The sequence below is a fragment of the Rana temporaria genome, chromosome 4, assembly GCF_905171775.1.
Source record: "Rana temporaria chromosome 4, aRanTem1.1, whole genome shotgun sequence".
NCBI classification, from domain to species: Eukaryota; Metazoa; Chordata; class Amphibia; order Anura; family Ranidae; genus Rana; species Rana temporaria.
Genome location: NC_053492.1, coordinates 280,834,954 through 280,854,916, shown reverse-complemented (window position 1 = coordinate 280,854,916; position 19,963 = coordinate 280,834,954). Strand labels below are relative to the sequence as shown.

At 41.0% G+C, this 19,963-nt stretch overlaps 1 protein-coding gene across 1 annotated transcript in view; it reads left to right on the top strand.

Moving 5' to 3' along the window:
- TRDN (triadin) overlaps nt 1-19,963 on the top strand; it is a 299,517-nt gene that overhangs the window by 182,288 nt on the left and 97,266 nt on the right. Inside the window, exon 7 of the mRNA XM_040347781.1 lies at nt 14,079-14,138. Within this exon, the coding sequence (XP_040203715.1) occupies nt 14,079-14,138 (60 nt within the window). The remainder of the gene's footprint in view (nt 1-14,078; nt 14,139-19,963) is intronic.

The following is a 19,963-nucleotide window of genomic DNA, read 5'->3' as shown; positions in this document are numbered from 1 at the left end:
CCTAGCAATGCCAAAACAAAGCAAAGCAAAAGCAGGTGTAAAAAGGACTGTAAGCTAATCATTTTATTTAGTGACAGGAGCTTTGACTGGCGTTCAGAGAGTTTTAACAAAGCCTGTCTGAAGCCTTGTTGAAGAATTGTTGAAGCCAAAGCAAGTGTGAATGAGCCCTTAACCTGTCTTAGACTAAAAGTTAACAATTCTGCTGAAATGCAGGTACCATAAAGTACATGCATGTAAACCTGTTAACCTTCAAAAAAATGTGTGTGTCTCTGTAGACCTCCTTCTCCTGCATTCCAGGCCCAAGATGTACAGTACACAGGGCCATATCTGCTTAGGCTGGCACTAAACCTCACCCCAATGTCAGAACCTTAGTAGCCAGTAAACACTCCGTATTGCACTATTCAAAAGGGGTCATTTGCATTGTTATCTTCCAACCAATGTGAACAAAAGGCAATGCCAGAGCTTTACAGGGATACATAAACTGATTGGAAAACTAGTTATTGGTGCCACTCCAATATTATTGTTAGCATACTGTAGGCTGTTGTTAGCCCCTAACAGATTCCCTATTGAGTAAGCGTTAAATGGTTTATCTTCAAAAACTGTCCATGAACACAAAGCACTAAGCCTCACCCTTTTCTGTGAAATAGTCCAATGCCAGAACTTAAAGCCTGGGGCACATAGGCTGAATAATGGACAGTATATAGCGCTTCAACAGAAACTGCATGACATTCGACCCATGTGCGCATCAGCCTGTCTAACAGAAGCCAGCTGAGCAGCCGGCTTCTGTCAAATGGGCATGCTGGAAAACCAGCATCCGGTCGGCATCTGATTAGTGCTGGTGGCCAATGGCTGTGAGCGATGATCAGTGTGTTCTGGTGGGGGAGCAGCCACTCTATCAGAACACAATAGCTCAGCGGAGAGATCGATGTACTAACATTGCACAGTTAGTACAGCCAGTTTCTCATTTTTTTTTTGTTCAACCCGCTGGGTTTGAATGAAAAAACGTAAAGTGTGTACCAGGCTTTAGTGGCCAGTAAAAGCTCTGTATTGGACTATTCAATGGTCACCATTTGTATCATTATCTTCCAGCCAATTTTATTAAAAGTCAAGACTCTGTATGAACCTGCAATGCAGGGGCTTTACAGGGGCATAAAAACAAATTTTAAAAAAAGTACTTCTTGTTGCCACTCCAACACTACTGTTAGCTTAGGCTGCTTTTTTTAGGCCATGACAGGTTCACTTGAAGCCAATTGAATACGTGTTCAATGGTTTATCCCCTCAAAACTGTCCATGAACACAAAGCAGTTGATTTTAAAAGCTTTCCTTCTTGATCTTGGTTTTAAGAGGCTTGAGCAAAGCTGTACACGTGGTGTTATTAATTTATTTATTTAATGTCCGACTATAGCAGACCTGGGCAAACTACGGCCCGGCGGACCTTTTAATCCGGCCCCCGGGCAGTGTTGCCATTGCCAACCGTCCGTAGAATTACGGACAGTACGTAAATAAAAGGCACTTTTTCCCTGTTCGTAAAAGTCTGTAATAAGGGAAATGTGCCCGTAGTCCTCCTACATTATGCATAGCCTCGCCCTCTCTGACCGCCCAGCCCACCACCACCCGCCGCGCAGCCAATTATCAAAGCGCATTTTCGCGCTAACAACACTGCTGCCAGCCTATTCAAAAGAGCACAGCGGGGAAACTGAGGAACATCGTAGAATGTGTGGACTCTGTGGAGAGCGGCACCGGCGGGATAGCACACAGCAGCAGATGTAGTGGACACACTGCAGACGCACCCCCACTGTGACGGAGTGGACTGAGTGAAGGCAGACGGAGACCGACCAGTGCGCCTGCCTGCCTGCTCTGCCCACCCGGCTGACTGACTGTAGCAGTCGGCCAGCCGCCATGCTGGTGCCCGGACCTGGAGTGGACCCTGGTCTCCACTCTCTTCGTTGGAGTAGGACTCCTCGCGACGCCTGCTGCCTGCCCTCAGTGCCACTGCCCTGGCCTTGTCTGGTGAGTCCTCCTCAGTCCAGCAGCAGAGTGTGAAGTGCTATCCTACCTAGACATCATCAGTATGCTGTGTCCTCCTCCTGTGCCCCTTTCACCTCTCCACAGGTCAGATCTGTGGAGAGGTGAAAGGGGCACAGGAGGAAGACACAGCATACTGATGATGTGAAGAAGTGATATGATAATTTATTTGCAGCCTCTGTGCCATGTCCCCAGCCTCTGTCCCCCTCCTGTGTCATGTCCCCAGCGTCTGTCCCCCTCCTGTGTCATGTCCCCAGCGTCTGTCCCCCTCCTGTGCCATGTCCCCAGCGTCTGTCCCCCTCCTGTGCCATGTCCCCAGCGTCTGTCCCCCTCCTGTGTCATGTCCCCAGCGTCTGTCCACCTCCTGTGTCATGTCCCCAGCGTCTGTCCCCCTCCTGTGTCATGTCCCCAGCGTCTGTCCCCCTCCTGTGTCATGTCCCCAGCGTCTCTGTCCCCCTCCTGTGTCATGTCCCCAGCGTCTGTCCCCCTCCTGTGTCATGTCCCCAGCCTCTGTCCCCCTCCTGTGTCATGTCCCCAGCCTCTGTCCCCCTCCTGTGTCATGTCCCCAGCCTCTGTCCCCCTCCTGTGTCATGTCCCCAGCCTCTGTCCCCCTCCTGTGTCATGTCCCCAGCCTCTGTCCCCCTCCTGTGTCATGTCCCCAGCCTCTGTCCCCCTCCTGTGTCATGTCCCCAGCCTCTGTCCCCCTCCTGTGTCATGTCCCCAGCCTCTGTCCCCCTCCTGTGTCATGTCCCCAGCCTCTGTCCCCCTCCTGTGCCATGTCCCCAGCCTCTGTCCCCCTCCTGTGCCATGTCCCCAGCCTCTGTCCCCCTCCTGTGCCATGTCCCCAGCCTCTGTCCCCCTCCTGTGCCATGTCTATAACAAGTACTCGTACCAGTTGTCCAACAATGATATTTACTGATTTTTATAAAGAAATACAATTGATTTTATGCAGTATTGAGTTTAGCCTTTTGGCCCGGCCCTCCAAAATATTTTTAGTTTCTCATGTGGCCCCATCGAAAAAATAATTGCCCACCTCTGGACTATAGCCATGTAGTAAACTTTATTTAACCACACTAGCAAAACTAAATTTATTGTTGTCACTGGATTAATTTGTTTAATTTATTATGAATGTATTATTTTAATAGCCTGTATTATTCTGGTTATTTACCACACAACAAATAATTTTCCTTCCTGCAACCTTTAAACATTGGAAGAGAATAACAGACACGTTGAGAGCATCCTTTTGGTTAGCAATATTTAACGACGGTTCTGATTAATTCCTCATTATTTTTCTACCATAAACTCCTTATCGTGTTTTTCTTGCTTGGCAGAATAAAACTTAACAAGTACACTAACACTCTAACATGAGGTCAAGCGAAAGAAGCATAAGAAAATTAGGCGTATTGTGAATGCCTACGGGATAATGAGGGATCTAATAATAAAATGCATTTTCTAAAAAATATATACAGCCTCTTCATAATGTAATAAACTTTTCACAAACTGCACAGTTGCCAAGGTAACCAAGATTATCCCAGCAGCCTCTACATCATGTCAATTTTTGCTGAATGCTAGCTGGTAATATTAGGATTTATTAACAATGTGTCACATTGATAAGGATAAATTGCATATTTTACTCTGGGCATGTAAGTCTTCTTTAAAATGAGATCCTCTTTATCAACTTAGCAGGATAATATGATGTGATTACCATAAAATTAAAGTCATTTGTCATAAAGAATGTGGCATATCAAAATACTCAATAGGGAAGAAATTGACTTCTGAGTGCATTTATACTATTGCTATTGTGCATCTATTTGGTATTTGTGTTGGACCGTCGTCAGTAGACTAATAAGATATAGGCTTGCTGCAGTGTTGGCCACTGAAGAATGACAGTGGTGCCATTGACACAATATATCATTTATGCTTTGATAACAAAATTGTTGTCACCGATATTACAGTTAGTGAGCAAATTTATATACAGCAGGTAGGGTATGCAACTGAGTGATAACAATGCACATAACAGTTATTCCACCAACAAGATCCAAATATCTAAGTTCTTTGTTTAAAAAAACAAAAAACAGCCTAAAAAATTTCCATTACTTACTTTACTGGCCTTAATCTTTCTTTTCTTTAGCAAAGCTATTAAAGATAAATCTGTCATGCATGTCAAGAAATGCAGTTAAAACTTGTTTATGCTTTTATGTCTCCTTGTTTTAAAGCAACCTACTTAACTTTTAAAGACATATAAACCATTAGAGAACTTTAGATTTTAACAGACTACTTATTTATTTGTTGAATTTTTTTTTTACAACCTCACAAAACTATGTAAAAAATTGTTCAGTTGATTAACATTGTGACATCTCTGGTTTTATAAAGAATATATATACTGTTTTTTTTTTGTCTTTATTCCTTAAAAAAAAGGTAGAAAGAAAAAAAAAAGTTATTTTACCAAATGTAAATCCCCTCTTTTCTCAGTTATTAACGGAATTAAAGGGGTTGTAAAGGAAAATTTATTTTTTCCCTAAATAGCTTCCTTTACCTTAGTGCAGTCCTCCTTCACTTATTTTATCCTTCGATTTTGCTTTTAAATGTCCTTATTTCTTCTGAGAAATGCTCACTTCCTGTTCTTCTGTCTGTAACTCACCACCGTAATGCAAGGCTTTCTTCCTTGTGTGGAGAAAGCCTCTTGAGGGGGGAGGGGGCAAGCAGGAGTGTCAGGACACCCACTAACACACAGCTCCTTTCTCTATCTGGAAAGTAGATAGTGTCCTGACTTGCCTGCCCGCCCCTACCCCCTCTCAAGAGGGTTTCTCCACACCAGGGAGAAAGCCTCGCATTACGGTGGTGAGTTACAGACAGAAGAACAGGAAGTGAGCATTTCTCAGAAGAAATAAGGACATTTAAAAGCAAAATCGAAGGATGAGGCAAGTGAAGGAGGACTGCACTACGGTAAAGGAAGCTATTTAGGGAAAACATTTTTTTCCTTTACAACCCCTTTAAAATCATTCAAGTGTACCTTTTACTGAACCGAAAGCACATAAACTGACAATTTCTATAGTCAAAAAAAATATTTCACGCCCGTTGGTCAGAGCTTGTAAGGTTCAACACTGTCCTGCCACCTGGGTTTTCACATTCCCCATCACATTAGGGCTTGATTTACTGATGGGAAATATGCTGTCCATGGTGCAAGGGATTTTTCTCTTAGCATAACACATTAGGTGATGCTGTGCTGATTTTTATCATCCAATCATGTGCAATCATGATACTAGTACAGGTTTCTTTTATTTGCACATGGTTGGGTATTTGTTGAAAAGTGAATTTTCACCACATTCACTAAGCTAGGGGGAATTTATCCACAAAGGAAATATTATCTTTTAAATTTGATTGACTATTTTCCCTTAGGCTGGCCATATACAGTTCAAATCTCAGCCAGGTCAGCAGGATCCTGCTAAAATTGCAGGCTAAATGTACCAAGTTGATCGATCAATGAACTTGGGTACAACCAGCCTGCTGGATTCTGTCATGATTATCGCTAGTTGCTGCTATAGCCACTAGAGATAATCACTGTCTTCTCTCAGCAGGGATGGCCTCCCCCCCCCCCCTGCCGGGAGAAGACAATGGCCCATCAGGAGGGATTCCCGCATCAACACTGTCTGTGTTTATAGGAGAAACAAACAAATTTGCTTCATGTATGGCCGGCCTTGGTAAATCAACCCCACTGAGTCATCAATAGCGATATTAAAGATGTTACAGGGAATGGTACAGAGTTGCACATTACAAGCTGGCGCTGTCTGTGCTTATTTTAGCACACAAGCAATGTGCAAACATATCACTGGGTACCTGAATTTAACTCCTGGTATCTTACACTTTTCATTTACTTCTTATTGACTACAATATTAAAAAAGTGGAAAATTTCAAGATCAACATGGTAAAATGTTTAATTTACGAAACACGCAAAAAAAATTAAAATAGAAGAAAATATAAGAATGATATTCATGTAGGCAAGCAGACAACTAGAAGAAGATTGTCTTATTCTACAATTCTTCCTTCAACAAATCAGAAATTAAAGGCAATAGAAAAAAACTCTGTGCTCAAAACATCTCTGTTAACAGCACCGAGCTTGAGCAACAGCTAGAACAGACTCTGTGGGGAATTAAAGCCAAATGCCATTGTAGATGTGTAGCCTTTAAAATATACATAAACCCAACATTTCAAAATTCTGATATTGCCTACTCTACCATCTACAGGGTACTTGTAGGAAAAATAAGCCTGTTCACATTGCATTGCTTCTCCTGTGTGAATTTCCTGGTGTTCCTGCCAGTCCCTCTGCTTTCCTTTTGAAAACTTACCACACCAGGCATGAGAGCACAGTGAAGTCAGGTTTCAAGCTGTGCTGGGAACTCAGCTTGTTCTTTTCCAATGATCAGAGTTGTGCTGACCTGCCCCCCCCCCACACACACAGCCATTCATTAGGAAGACCAGTATGCTGCTGTTTCTCCTCTCCTGGCTCTCTGAGCTCCCTATGAAGCTGAGAACAGAGAGAATGTGAAAAAAATTGTATCTATAATGTTTTTATATGTACAGTACTGTGCAAAGGTTTTAGGCAGGTGGGCAAAAATGCTGTAAATTAAGAATTCTTTCAGAAACAGTAGTGTTAATAGTTATTTTTTTTTCTTTTTTAAATAACACACTGGAAAATAATCGAACAGAAGTGAAATTCAACTCAAATCAATATTTGCTGTGAGCGTCATTTGCTTTCAAAATGGGAGCAGTTCTTTTAGCTACACTTGCACAAAGTTTTAGAAGGAACTCAGTAGGTAGGTTTTTCCAAACATCCTGGATAACTAACCACAGATCTTCTGTGGCTGTATGCTGCCTCAGATCCATCTGTCTCTTCATATAATTCCAGACATCTCAATTATGTTAGGATCAGGGCTCTGTGGGGGGCACATCATCACTTTCAAAACTTGGAGTTGGAGATTTAGTTAGGATTAATGGTTTTCTCAACCATTGAGAACCACTGAGCAATATAGGCAGATACTTTTCCATCATGCCAAACCATCAGGGAGGAGTGTGATTGGCCCTAAATGTATTCTGCAGCAGGACAACAACCCTAAACATACAGTAAAATGTCTACACACCCCTGTTTAAAATGTCAGGTTTCTGTGATGTAAAATAATGAGACAAAGATAAATCATTTTAGAATTGTTCCACCTTTAATGTGACCTATAAACTGTACCACTCAGTTGAACAACAAACTAAAATCTTTTAGGTAGAGGGAAGTAAAAAAAAATAAAAATAATAATAATATGGTTGCATAAGTGTTCACACCCTTTCAACACTTTGTTGAAGCACCTTTTGATTTAATTACAGGACTAATGGCGCGTACACACGATAATTTTTCGGGTTCTAAAAAATGAAGTTTTTCAGGCTCTAGAAAAAACAATGTTTTTTTTTCAACTTGATCATTAAAACGGACTTGTCTACAAACGATCGTGAAAAAAAAAATTCTCTATCAAAACGTGGTGACGTACAACGCGTACGACGGCACAATAAAGGGGAAGTTCCATGCCGATGGCGCCACCCTTGGGGCTGCTTTAGCTGATTTCGTGTTAGTAAAGGAGGATTAGTGCTTTTCTGTCTGTTACAGCGTGATTAATGTGCTTACTCCATTACGAACGGTAGTTTTACCAGAAAGAGCGCTCCGCTCCCATCTCATAGCTTGCTTCTGAGCATGTACATACAGGGAGTGCAGAATTATTAGGCAAATTGTATTTTTGAGGATTAATTTTATTATTGAACAACAACCATGTTCTCAATGAACCCAAAAAACTCATTAATATCAAAGCTGAATATTTTTGGAAGTAGTTTTTAGTTTGTTTTTAGTTTTAGCTATTTTAGGGGGATATCTGTGTGTGCAGGTGACTATTACTGTGCATAATTATTAGGCAACTTAACAAAAAAAAAATATATACCCATTTCAATTATTTATTTTTACCAGTGAAACCAATATAACATCTCAGCATTCACAAATATACATTTCTGACATTCAAAAACAAAACAAAAACAAATCAGTGACCAATATAGCCACCTTTCTTTGCAAGGACACTCAAAAGCCTGCCATCCATGGATTCTGTCAGTGTTTTGATCTGTTCACCATCAACATTGCAATGTGCAGCAGTAACCACAGCCTCCCAGACACTGTTCAGAGAGGTGTACTGTTTTCCCTCCTTGTAAATCTCACATTTGATGATGGACCACAGGTTCTCAATGGGGTTCAGATCAGGTGAACAAGGAGGCCATGTCATTAGTTTTTCTTCTTTTATACCCTTTCTTGCCAGCCACGCTGTGGAGTACTTGGACGCGTGTGATGTAGCATTGTCCTGCATGAAAATCATGTTTTTCTTGAAGGATGCAGACTCCTTCCTGTACCACTGCTTGAAGAAGGTGTCTTCCAGAAACTGGCAGTAGGACTGGGAGTTGAGCTTGACTCCATCCTCAACCCGAAAACGCCCCACAAGCTCATCTTTGATGATACCAGCCCAAACCAGTACTCCACCTCCACCTTGCTGGCGTCTGAGTCGGACTGGAGCTCTCTGCCCTTTACCAATCCAGCCACGGGCCCATCCATCTGGCCCATCAAGACTCACTCTCATTTCATCAGTCCATAAAACCTTAGAAAAATCAGTCTTGAGATATTTCTTGGCCCAGTCTTGACGTTTCAGCTTGTGTGTCTTGTTCAGTGGTGGTCGTCTTTCAGCCTTTCTTACCTTGTGCTTTTGGGCACTCCAGTGATGTTGCAGCTCTGAAATATGGCCAAACTGGTGGCAAGTGGCATCTTGGCAGCTGCACGCTTGACTTTTCTCAGTTCATGGGCAGTTATTTTGCGCCTTGGTTTTTCCACACGCTTCTTGCGACCCTGTTGACTATTTTGAATGAAACGCTTGATTGTTCGATGATCACGCTTCAGAAGCTTTGCAATTTTAAGAGTGCTGCATCCCTCTGCAAGATATCTCATTATTTTTGACTTTTCAGAGCCTGTCAAGTCCTTCTTTTGACCCATTTTGCCAAAGGAAAGGAAGTTGACTAATAATTATGCACACCTGATATAGGGTGTTGATGTCATTAGACCACACACCTTCTCATTACAGAGATGCACATCACCTAATATGCTTAATTGGTAGTAGGCTTTCGAGCCTATACAGCTTGGAGTAAGACAACATGCATAAAGAGGATGATGTGGTCAAAATACTCATTTGCCTAATAATTCTGCACTCACTGTATTTTTCACGTCTTTAAAGCCCACACACGACCATTCTTTACAACCCAAAAAACGACAACGTTAAAAACGTAGTTAAAAAATAGAGCATGTTCGAATTTATTTGTGTCCATTTTTTAGAACCCGAAAAATGCTCTGAAGCCCACACACAACCGTTTTTAATGACATAAAAAAAACTTCATTTTTTAGAACCCGAAAAATGATCGTGTGTACGCGGCATCAGTCTTTTTGAGTATGAGTCTATCAGCATGGCACATGTTGACATGACAATATTTTCAGACTCTTCTTTGCAAAAACACTCCAAATCTGTTAGATTGCAGGGGCATCTCTCTTTGTGCCATTCTAATGCTGAAAGGTGAAGTTCCCCTTCATGTTCAGCATTCTATCAGAAGCCTGAAGGCCTTGACTAAGGCCTGTGTTCCAACTGAAGAAAAACAGCCACAAAGCTTGAGGCTGCCACCACCATGCTTCACTGTGGGTATTAAAAAAGGGGGGAACTAATGCGCATACCAAAGGGAAATAATCTAAAATCTAAAATAAATAGCAGCAGCCACCTAAAAATGTTCGCACATAAATAATAATATTAAAAAGCAGAAGGTAGGGGGGCGCTCACTGAATAACTATGTAACTAAATGGGTGGACAGAAGGATAATTGATAAGATAAAAACTGATCAATTAATAAAATGTCCAAACAAATCCAAAACATGCAATTCCAGTGCAAAAAGTGGAAAAAAAAGTGAAATAGGCAATCAGTAACCCATAAAAGATAAGTAGGTAAAAATCCAGTAAATACCGTATTTTTCGCCGTATAAGACGCACCTGACCATAAGACGCACCTAGGTTTTAGAGGAGAAAAACAAGAAAAAAATATATTCTGAACCAAATGGTGTACTAAAATATTTTATATTATACTACTACTATAGGTGGGTGGTGGACACACAGCAATACCACCCCACCTATCAAATCAGCTCAGCTACACTATATCTGGTGGTGGTGGTGGACACAGCAACCTCCCCCCCCCTTCCCAGATCAGCTCAGGGTGGCAGGACAGACACAAACACAGCTTAAGCCTCTATCACATTAGCTCAGGTGATGAGCAATGGATACCATGCCAGCTCACACCTCCCGCCCCCTTATCAACAGCTCACCTCAGGCAGTGGAAGACACTGCCATTATAATCCCCTCTGGCTGGCTGGCTGGCTGGCTGGCTGGCTGGCTCTCAGATGTACCCAGGAAGCAGCTAGGAATTCGTTGTGGTGACATATTCAGAGCACAGCAGCTGCGGGGGAAGGAGCAGGAAGTCAGACAGGACTAGACCACGGCCCTGAAAGGGAGGGGGGGGGGTTCGGCTGAAAAAAAAAAACAGCAAAGGCTCTCACTGCCTTCAGGATGGTGTCACCTCTGGCGGGTGACACCCGATCTAGGTGTGGAGCGCACCCCCATTGCACTGCTACTGACATCCCCCATGTTTTGACACCCGGGTGCAAAACGTCTCCCCCCACTCCCTCTTGGTATGCCCCTGCTAGGAATGCATCACATGTCCTGTCTTCTCTCCTATGAGAGAGGGATTCTGACACGGCGGCGACAGAGGGGGGTGCAGTGACTGTCAGCATTCACAATATAAGACGCAGGGACATTTCACTCCGTTTTTTGGAGTAGAAAAACTGCGTCTTATACGGCGAAAAATACGGTAAATAAATAGATACATGTGCAATTGACATCAATCAATGTGCATAAAAGTGGAAAAGTGGAAAAGTCTGATACAAAATAAAGTCTTCAAAAAAATTCATATTTCATACTGATGTGCAATAAACTCCAAAGGTTCAAGCAGGCAGTCTTCACAGGATCACAGTGATTAAAAAGTGCAGGTGCTGTTTTTCTTCCAGTGCAGGAGCTAAAAACAGTTTCCCCCATCCCCTCACCTTATTAGGCTTAAAATAAAAGCCTTGCTGCAATATCTCTTTAGGACTGGTTACTGAACTCTTCTCATTGCCGTCCCAGCTCCTGATTTCACATGCACAGCAGGCTTACACACACAAGTTCCTAAAGAGATCCAATAATCCACAGATCCAAAGCTCCAAACACGGCCAGCCTCCTTACATCAGCTCAAAATAACATAGAGGAGAGAAAGGAGCGCTTCATAGTGCAGTAGGTTAAATTAATCATAAGATTAAATTATGTGAACATCATAATACATTAAACTTAATATCACATGTAGAATAAATCTTTAATTTTTTTTAGCTGGTGCTATAAAAATTTTTTTGCCAGTTAGCAGGTTCATTAGGGATACTTTATGTGATAACAACATGGATATGCTTAACTATCTGCTTGTTATTAATGGGAATTGGTGTTGGCCATGTACACAAGATCGGATATTTTGACAGCAATTGTCTGACCGACGTGTTTTGGCGCATAATCCGACCATCTGTAAGCTCCATTAGGACAATTGTTGTTGGAAATTCCGACAACAAATGTTGGCTGTGCATGCTCTCAAATTGTCCAACAACAAATGTGTTCCGTCGGATTTTCCGATCATGTGTACACAAATTCGTTGGACTAAAATCCAAAGTACAAACACGAATGCTCTGAACCAATGCTAAACATCAGACAACAATAGCAGAAGTTGCCCAAAGGGTGGCAGTAAAGAGCTGAAAAAAACATGTGATATGGTGTATGTTGGCTGAAAATGTTCTGCTGTCTGTATGCAGAACAAGTTCACGGACATCGCCCTTCGGACAAAAATCCACGGATTTGTCCGATGGAAGTCCAATTGTGTGTAAGAGGCTTTACTCACCAAAGATTACTGTAAGACAACTGCTAGGTACAGTGACATAAATACAGAGGGAGTAGAATTTTTCACCCATCAGCTGCAGTCAAAAAAAAATATGTTCCATCTTCCCGTCTAGTTGCTGTCATCATCTAGACTTCAGGACAACAAGATCTGCAAGCTGATTTGCTGTTTCTAAAGGCAACAGCCCTGGATAATATTTGTATCCTCTGCAATTACTCACTCCTGTGTTGGAATGTACAAAACTAGTGATACTTTTTGAAATTTCCATTTGTATACTTAAATAAAACAATTCAAAGGTATTTGTATTACTGTTTTATATCTAAAATGTACAATATGTATATATATGGTTCCTCCAAAATTGGGTTCTTTAATACAATTAAGAAAATATTCTGTACATCAAAATGCAACAAAAGTATGAGAGCTGGTCTGCTATATAAGAGTCCATTTGGTAACTAGAGCAAGTTCACATTATACTAGAAATGTTTTTTTTTTCTTTCAAATCAATAAATGTTACAAGCAACTGTGCAGTTTTGGGGTCTACCACACTGGACATCATTTTAACCCCCCTGGCGGTATTCCCGAGTCGGGCTCGGGGTGGAATTTCAGAACCAAAAGCGGTAACACCGAGCCAGACTCGGGATCGCCTCGCAGTGTCCACAGGCAGGGTTTACTTACCTTGTCCCTGGATCCTGTGATGCCACCCCCGCTGTGTGATCGAGCGGTGTCTCCTCGGTTGATTCACAGTGCCGAGTGCCGCCGAGCTCCGTTCCCTGCGGCGTTACGACGCACAGGGGCGGAGATCGGCGCCAAATTCAAAAAAGTAAATAAACACAATACATACAGTATACAGTAATCTTATAGATTGCAGTACTGTATGAAATAAATGCACACTCACTTTGTCCCTAGTGGTCTGCCCAGTGTCCTACATGCACTTTTATATAATACAAACTGTTCTTTCTGCCTGCAAACTGGAGATTGTCCATAGCAACCAAGTGTCCCTTTATGTCAAAAGTGGTTTTAGACCAGCTAAAAAACAGTGATAATAAATTAGATTAGATTAATTTGTATTATTATTATTATTATATGATTTGTTATAATTATTTATATTTATTTATTATATTATAATTTATGATTTTGTGTTTCAAATTTTATTATACCCGGGATGTCTACTAGACTCTTGTTTGGACAGATTTGAGCGAGTTATTCCTAAGAATTGCAGGCCTACAATATAAAACACCAAATTTCAATGCAAAATAATGGTACCACTTTCAGCACCTAAAATCTGAAAGAATCATACTGCCAGGGAGGTTAATTGTTTAGGCAGACTCATATGCTACTCTTTGCCTGGTACATTTTGTTGTTCTGACGAATACAAATTTGACTTTCCTTTTCAGTTTGGATATGTGTTAAGACATCCTAGACTTGCATAGAAAATAATGACATTGATCTACTAATGGTGTAGAATGTTCACTTAGTCCAGGGAACTTGTGTTCTCTTCAAACATCCAATAATTACAGGAATATATTTTTTTTTTTTGTGAATTTCCTTTGTACATGATAAGATGACAGTGAAATCAGCTCTACTTTGCAAATAGAACATTTTAGTATTTTGCTAAATACTCCCCCATAATGAGTAGTTATATAGCTTCAATAGTCTTTAGTTACTGTTGAGACATGGGGAGCTAGACAAGTCTGTAAAGGATGAACTGAGTAAATACAACAGAAAAAATTTGCAGCCTAACAATGGACAGGTAAAGCCATTAGATAAGTTGGCTAAAAGGAAATATGGTTTATGTGCAGACTTTTATGCTACTTTACCTATAACTGATAGGCTCCCAAGAATCCATATTTTAGGATACTATTTATTCTTATTAGGAAAACTGTTTTATTTGCAAGAAAATCGAATTTGTTTACTGTTGCCTTAGCTTTATTTTCAGAATATAGATCTTAGCTTGTTTTTACAGATGTTTGATTTTTTTTTTTTTAGTGGTCCACATAGACAGAGAAGAAATACATGAACAACTTCAAATCAAAGCTGTGCAGAGACGTAAGCAAATGCATAAGTGATTATAAGCAGATAAGAATGAAAACATTAATATTATTTTTTAGATTATCTATTCTAATTAACTGGCATGTACTGTGTGTCAAAAGTGAGTACTGTTAACCAAAAGCTGGAAGCCCCAATCAGGGACAGAGCCCAATATAAAAAATATGTCATTCTGTTTATCAATGAAAGAAATTCTGCTGAAGGGGAAAAGATCTGATCCTTTGATAATTTTAGATCACTGTGTGTTGCTTTGATATTTTTCTGTCTCTGTTTTGTAGCTCGAAGACTTTAATACTAGACTCAAGGATACTGTATATCAAGACAGGAAATCATTTTATCCTTGACTAGTTTTTCTTCAGAATGCAGTTTAAAGGGGAAAAAATTAAACTTTAAAACACATACAGTACAACATTACAGCATCCTCTCAAAAGCAATGAGTTAAAGGGAATCTTTAACAGGACTGGGTCAATTATTTCACACACACATATATATATATATATATATATATATATATACTGTATTTATTGGCGTATAATACTCACTTTTTTACCCTGAAAATAGAAGGTAAACTGTGCCTGTGTGTTATATGAAAAGCTGTGGAAAGTTTTTTCCTGAAACTTCCCTCTTAAAGTTAGGGTGCGTGTTATATGCCTGTGCGTGTTATACGCCGATAAATATGGGCATATATATAACTTTTATCAACTGATATGTTATATCTGTAAAAAAATGTAAATAATAAAAAAATTTATATACACACACAAATATACTGTATATTTTTTCAAATAAACATTTACCATAAACCAGAATTACCAGAATACTATGGGCTACCTAAAGGCACAGCACAGCACAGCAGAACTGCTTGCTTTGAGGCAAAGTTTGTCTGATTGAAACTGACTGAGACTGAGCTTTTTGATAAGTGATAAATCACTGCTAATAAAACAATCAAGCTATGTAAACAAAAAGGTTCTTTAAGAAATTTTAAAGCCCAACTCTGGGCAAAAAAAAGTTTACTAATGCAGTGGGACTGTGCCCACACTGCATAGGTCAACTTCTCGTTTTGTCTAGGGGTGAGGAGAAGGCTTATACTCACCCAATCCTTCATTCCACCATACAATGGTGTTCCCTGTGGTCCAGCAGTGGACTGTTTCCCATCTATGGAGCCTGATCTGGACCTTGATGACATTGGGAACTGAAAGGGTCATGTAAAAAGCCCCCTTGTGATTTGGAATCTAATATACAAACTTCACCTTTAAAAGTTATCTTGCTGATTAAGTAAAAATATATATTGCTGTGTAAGATGGGTCTTGTGTTGAAAACTAAACTAGAAATGGGGAAGTGATGTATGTGTCATAAGATAGTTATAGAAAAAAGAAAAGATTGTTGCGCAGACCCAGCATATAGTGCAAAAGAAAAAAATAAGTAAATACAAGCCGCGTCTTAAGTGTGCCATACAGCACAAACAAGCATATACAAAAAAGGGGAAGTCGCGCTAGTTAAAAATAAAAAATAGAATATAAATGGTGAAAAACCAGTGACTAATTAAACCAAATAATTAAATATATGGTGATAGGCACCATTAATGAAGAAGTGCAATTTATATATAGCCACTAATTGACACAAATGTATCTAAATTAATAACACACGTTAACAGTCCAAGTGAGCAAAAAGGTTAAAGTAGTCCACAGGTGTGTGATGAAAAGGAATCTTCCGACTAACAGTGATATCAACCACGCTGTGTTTAGACCAACAGGAGACCTCCACCACAGATAATACTGACTCTTACCAGAATTCAGTAAAAATTAGGCATGAAATCAAATCCAGCGGCAACATACAGGATAATCTTCAACCAGCAGTATCCATGAATTGATTTTCACCAATAAAATCCAGGCTCCATAGATGTAAAAGAGACACCAAGAGAGGAATATAGTGTAATACTGCGCTGGTTTATTGTAGCATAAAAAAAGCCAAATGCTTACTTACATTTCCAAAGAAAGAGTAGGCATCAAGCGGACATAAAATTGGATACAAGATAAAAAACAACACAGCCGGCCGGACTGTGTGTAGGCGTGCGTCCGGATATCCGGATCCTTACACCTGGTAAACGCGGCAACGTCAGGGCGTCTCCTCCCGACGTTTCGTCACAATGGGGACGTGTTCACGGGGTAAGGAGACGCCCCAACTCGCCGCACATATATCAGATACAGGGGAGGAGCCAACCAGGGAGCAGGTCTAATCATGATCGCTGATCCTCCATTTTGACTCCTGGAAACCCGCAGCTCCTGCTATTGCAGACCGCTGCCGAAGTAAGGGAAAACATTTTTTTATATACACAATAATCCCTCCCTCCCAAAACAAAAAGGGAAAGGAATTATTTTTAACATCTTACATTAGGACTCACAGTCTTAGACACCGGAGGTCCAAGGAAAGTAAACCAATGTGAAAAAGGAAATAAGAAGTCCTCATATGACTTGTAGTCAACGGACAATGCTGCTAGCATATTAATCCCTGTCATACCGGACTCCTATAATCAAATCAAAATTATGGAGATACGATCACCAGAGTCCGCCCCTGGTCGTCTATATCCCCTATACACATAAAACAACCTATAAAATTATATGTAAAATTACTGCAGTAAGTAATCCAGCTAAATAAAATCAGCAAAAATGTGTAACAAGAACAGAATTAGCTGTCTATGTTTAACTACATAAATGCCTTAAAGTTTGTAAAAGACATAAAAATGTATCACATAAATTAATAGGACATACATAATTTACAATACCACATTGACACGGATATTTAAGAGTCTCTCGTTTACAGAAAAAAGAGGATTCATTATGCTATATCAATATAAAAGGACTAGTGAATGTATCCGTAAAAAAAACACGACTTTCATATTTAGAAAAGCTCACTATAACAGAAATATACATGGACAAATCTCAATCTCATAGAACTTTAAGACTATGAGTTATCCAAAAAACAATTCAAGTCTACCTCGATATTTAAGCCGTGAGGCGAATAACATTTGATCTTATGTATCCAGGACATCTCGGTCCTAGATATAGATCTAACCAAGTCACTCCCCCTCCAATGGGCAGTGAACTTGTCAATCCCCAAGAATATAGTGTCCTTGGGATTGCGTGCATGGGCAGTGAGGTAATGCTTTGATACGGAATGTTCCGTGAACCCGCTCCTAATGTTCGCGATGTGCTCATTAAGTCGCACATGTAGCGGGCGTTTAGTCCTTCCCACATATTGTAAACCGCACGGACATATTAGTAAGTAAATGACTCCAAAAGTAGAGCACGTAATGAAGGGCTTAATCGAAAATCTTCTACCATTGCTACTGGAGCTAAATTCCACTGTCCTTTTCTTAGTGCGGTTATTTAAGCTACAGCTCTGACAACGGCCACATTTATAGAAACCTGTTAGACCTGCCAAGAACATCGAGGGTACTTTCGGGGGATTCATTATGTTGCCAGCCACCTTATCTCTTAAGGAAGGCAGACCCCTAAAGACCATCTGCGGCCTATCTGGTAGTAGACCTCATAAAATGTTATCACTTTTGAGGATGTGCCAATGTTTAGACATTATATGCTTAATCCCCCCGTGTTGACAGGAAAAATCTGTGATAAAAGGGCATTTAAATTTATCAGACTTATTACGAGGCTTATCCTCGAGTAAAGGGCCCCTGTCTAATTGTGTCACATGTTCCAGAGCACTGGACAAATCGTCCGACTTGTACCCCTTTGCTAAAAAGCGATGTGTTAACACATCTGCCTGTTGGGCAAACGATGTCTGTTTGGTGCAGTTCCTCTTAATGCGTAAATATTGGCTCTTTGGAATGGAGTCAAGCCAGGGAGCATAATGGCAGCTATCCCTAGAAATATACGCATTTCTGTCTGTTGACTTGAAATGGGTTATTGTCTGAAAGTTCTCACCCTCCACCGAGATCACCAAATCCAAAAAGTTGACTTTCATCTGGCTAGCCTCATAGCTCAGCGAGATGCCCCGATCATTTGCATTTAGAGCAGTCATGAAATGGGTCAAGTCATCCTCGGTGCCATTCCACAGGAGGAGGATGTCGTCAATATACCTGGCCCACAATAATACTTGTGGCCTGGATGGGACACAGACGACATCCTCCTCCCATAGTGCCATGAAGAGATTGGCAAGACTCGGAGCGTATTTAGCCCCCATCGCTACACCGCGATTTTGTTTATAGAATTTGCCATCATGCCAGAAAAAATTATGCGTTGCCGCGAATTCCAGGAGTTCCATGATAAATGATATCTGTGTTTTCTCCAACTTACTATCCTTATTTAAATAGTGTGAGACTGCGTGTAAACCTAGGTCGTGTGGTATTATCGTATATAATGAAGCAACATCACATGTTACTAGCCACACGCCTGGAGGTGGTTTGATCCCCGATAAAATATTAATCACCTCTTTGGTGTCTTTGATAAATGATGGTATCATTTTCACCAAAGGTTGGAGGAAGAAGTCTATATATTTGCCCACCCGGGACGTGACCGAATCTATCCCACTTATAATGGGACGTCCCGGTGGGCAAGTAAGACTCTTATGTACCTTCGGCAAATAATATATGATCGGCGTTCTCGGAGCTTTAGGGACCAAAAAGTCTCTTTCTTTTTCATTGAGAATCTTGCTCCGGAAGCCTCTATTCACTAATCTTGTCAGAATTTTCTTATATTTGTTGCCCGGATCGAGGGGAAGTGGAACGTAAGTTTCCTCATCTCCTAGAATCCGCTGCATTTCCTGCATGTAGTCGGTTTTGTTAAGGACCACAATCCCACCACCCTTATCCGCCGGGCGAATAACCACATTTTTATTGTGGCACAGGGATTCTATCCCCTTTTGGATGTCCTGTTTGCATCGAACCTGCTTCACTTTCATATCATCAAGGTCTCTCAAGGTAAGATCTCTAAATACCTTGAGAGCAGCTGGAAGATGACCCGGAGGGTTCCAAACAGAAGCATTAGACAGTCCTGAATGTATTATATTCGAGGTGGACAATGCTGATTGATTAAAAGGATTAGAAGCACAATATCTTTGGATATTGAGCTTTCTAATGTATTTGTGTATATCCATATATACCTTAAATTTGTTAATATTGGCGGGGGGACATATTTAAGTCCTTTATCTAGAACTGTTATCTCTGAGGGGCTTAGGGTATGGGAGCTCAGATTGAAGATGCCTTCCCCCTTCACAGTCTCGACCTCTTTGGGCTTCCTGTTCCTCCCCCCTCTGGTTCCTCTTTTCTTTCTGCAGTTCTTTTGGTACCTTGATTTGCCCGGGGAAAACCCCATTGTGGGCGATTAAGGCCATTGTTCACATTAGGAACATTAGACCCTCCATATCCGAGTTCATAAGTCCCAGATTGGATGGATCCATTCTGTCCCTGGGGAGGGCCATACGCACCTTCCCCCAAGTCCAGTGTATCTTCCAGGGGAAGAAAAGGGTTATGGGTTAGTATGTTAAACTCTGGTTGTAAGCTTTCAGCATAGTGAACTATCTCCTGAATTCCTGAAGTTGGAGGAGGGCCCAAATATTGCCCTCCATAGGCTTGACTACCTCTATGGCCTCCAAATTGATGCTGGTAGCCAGTATTATACTGGGGGGCAAAAGTGGGTGGTGGTCCCTGAGTGCCTCTTTCCCTTAATGTAGGGGTACCAGATGGATAGACAGAGCCCCACTGGTAAGTGGGTGGGCAAGTCATGGGAATCGGGCGTGCTCTTTGAGAAAAAGCACCTCTACCCCTATTAGCAGCTAATGCAGCAGAGAACTTCTTAGGTTTCTTATGGCCC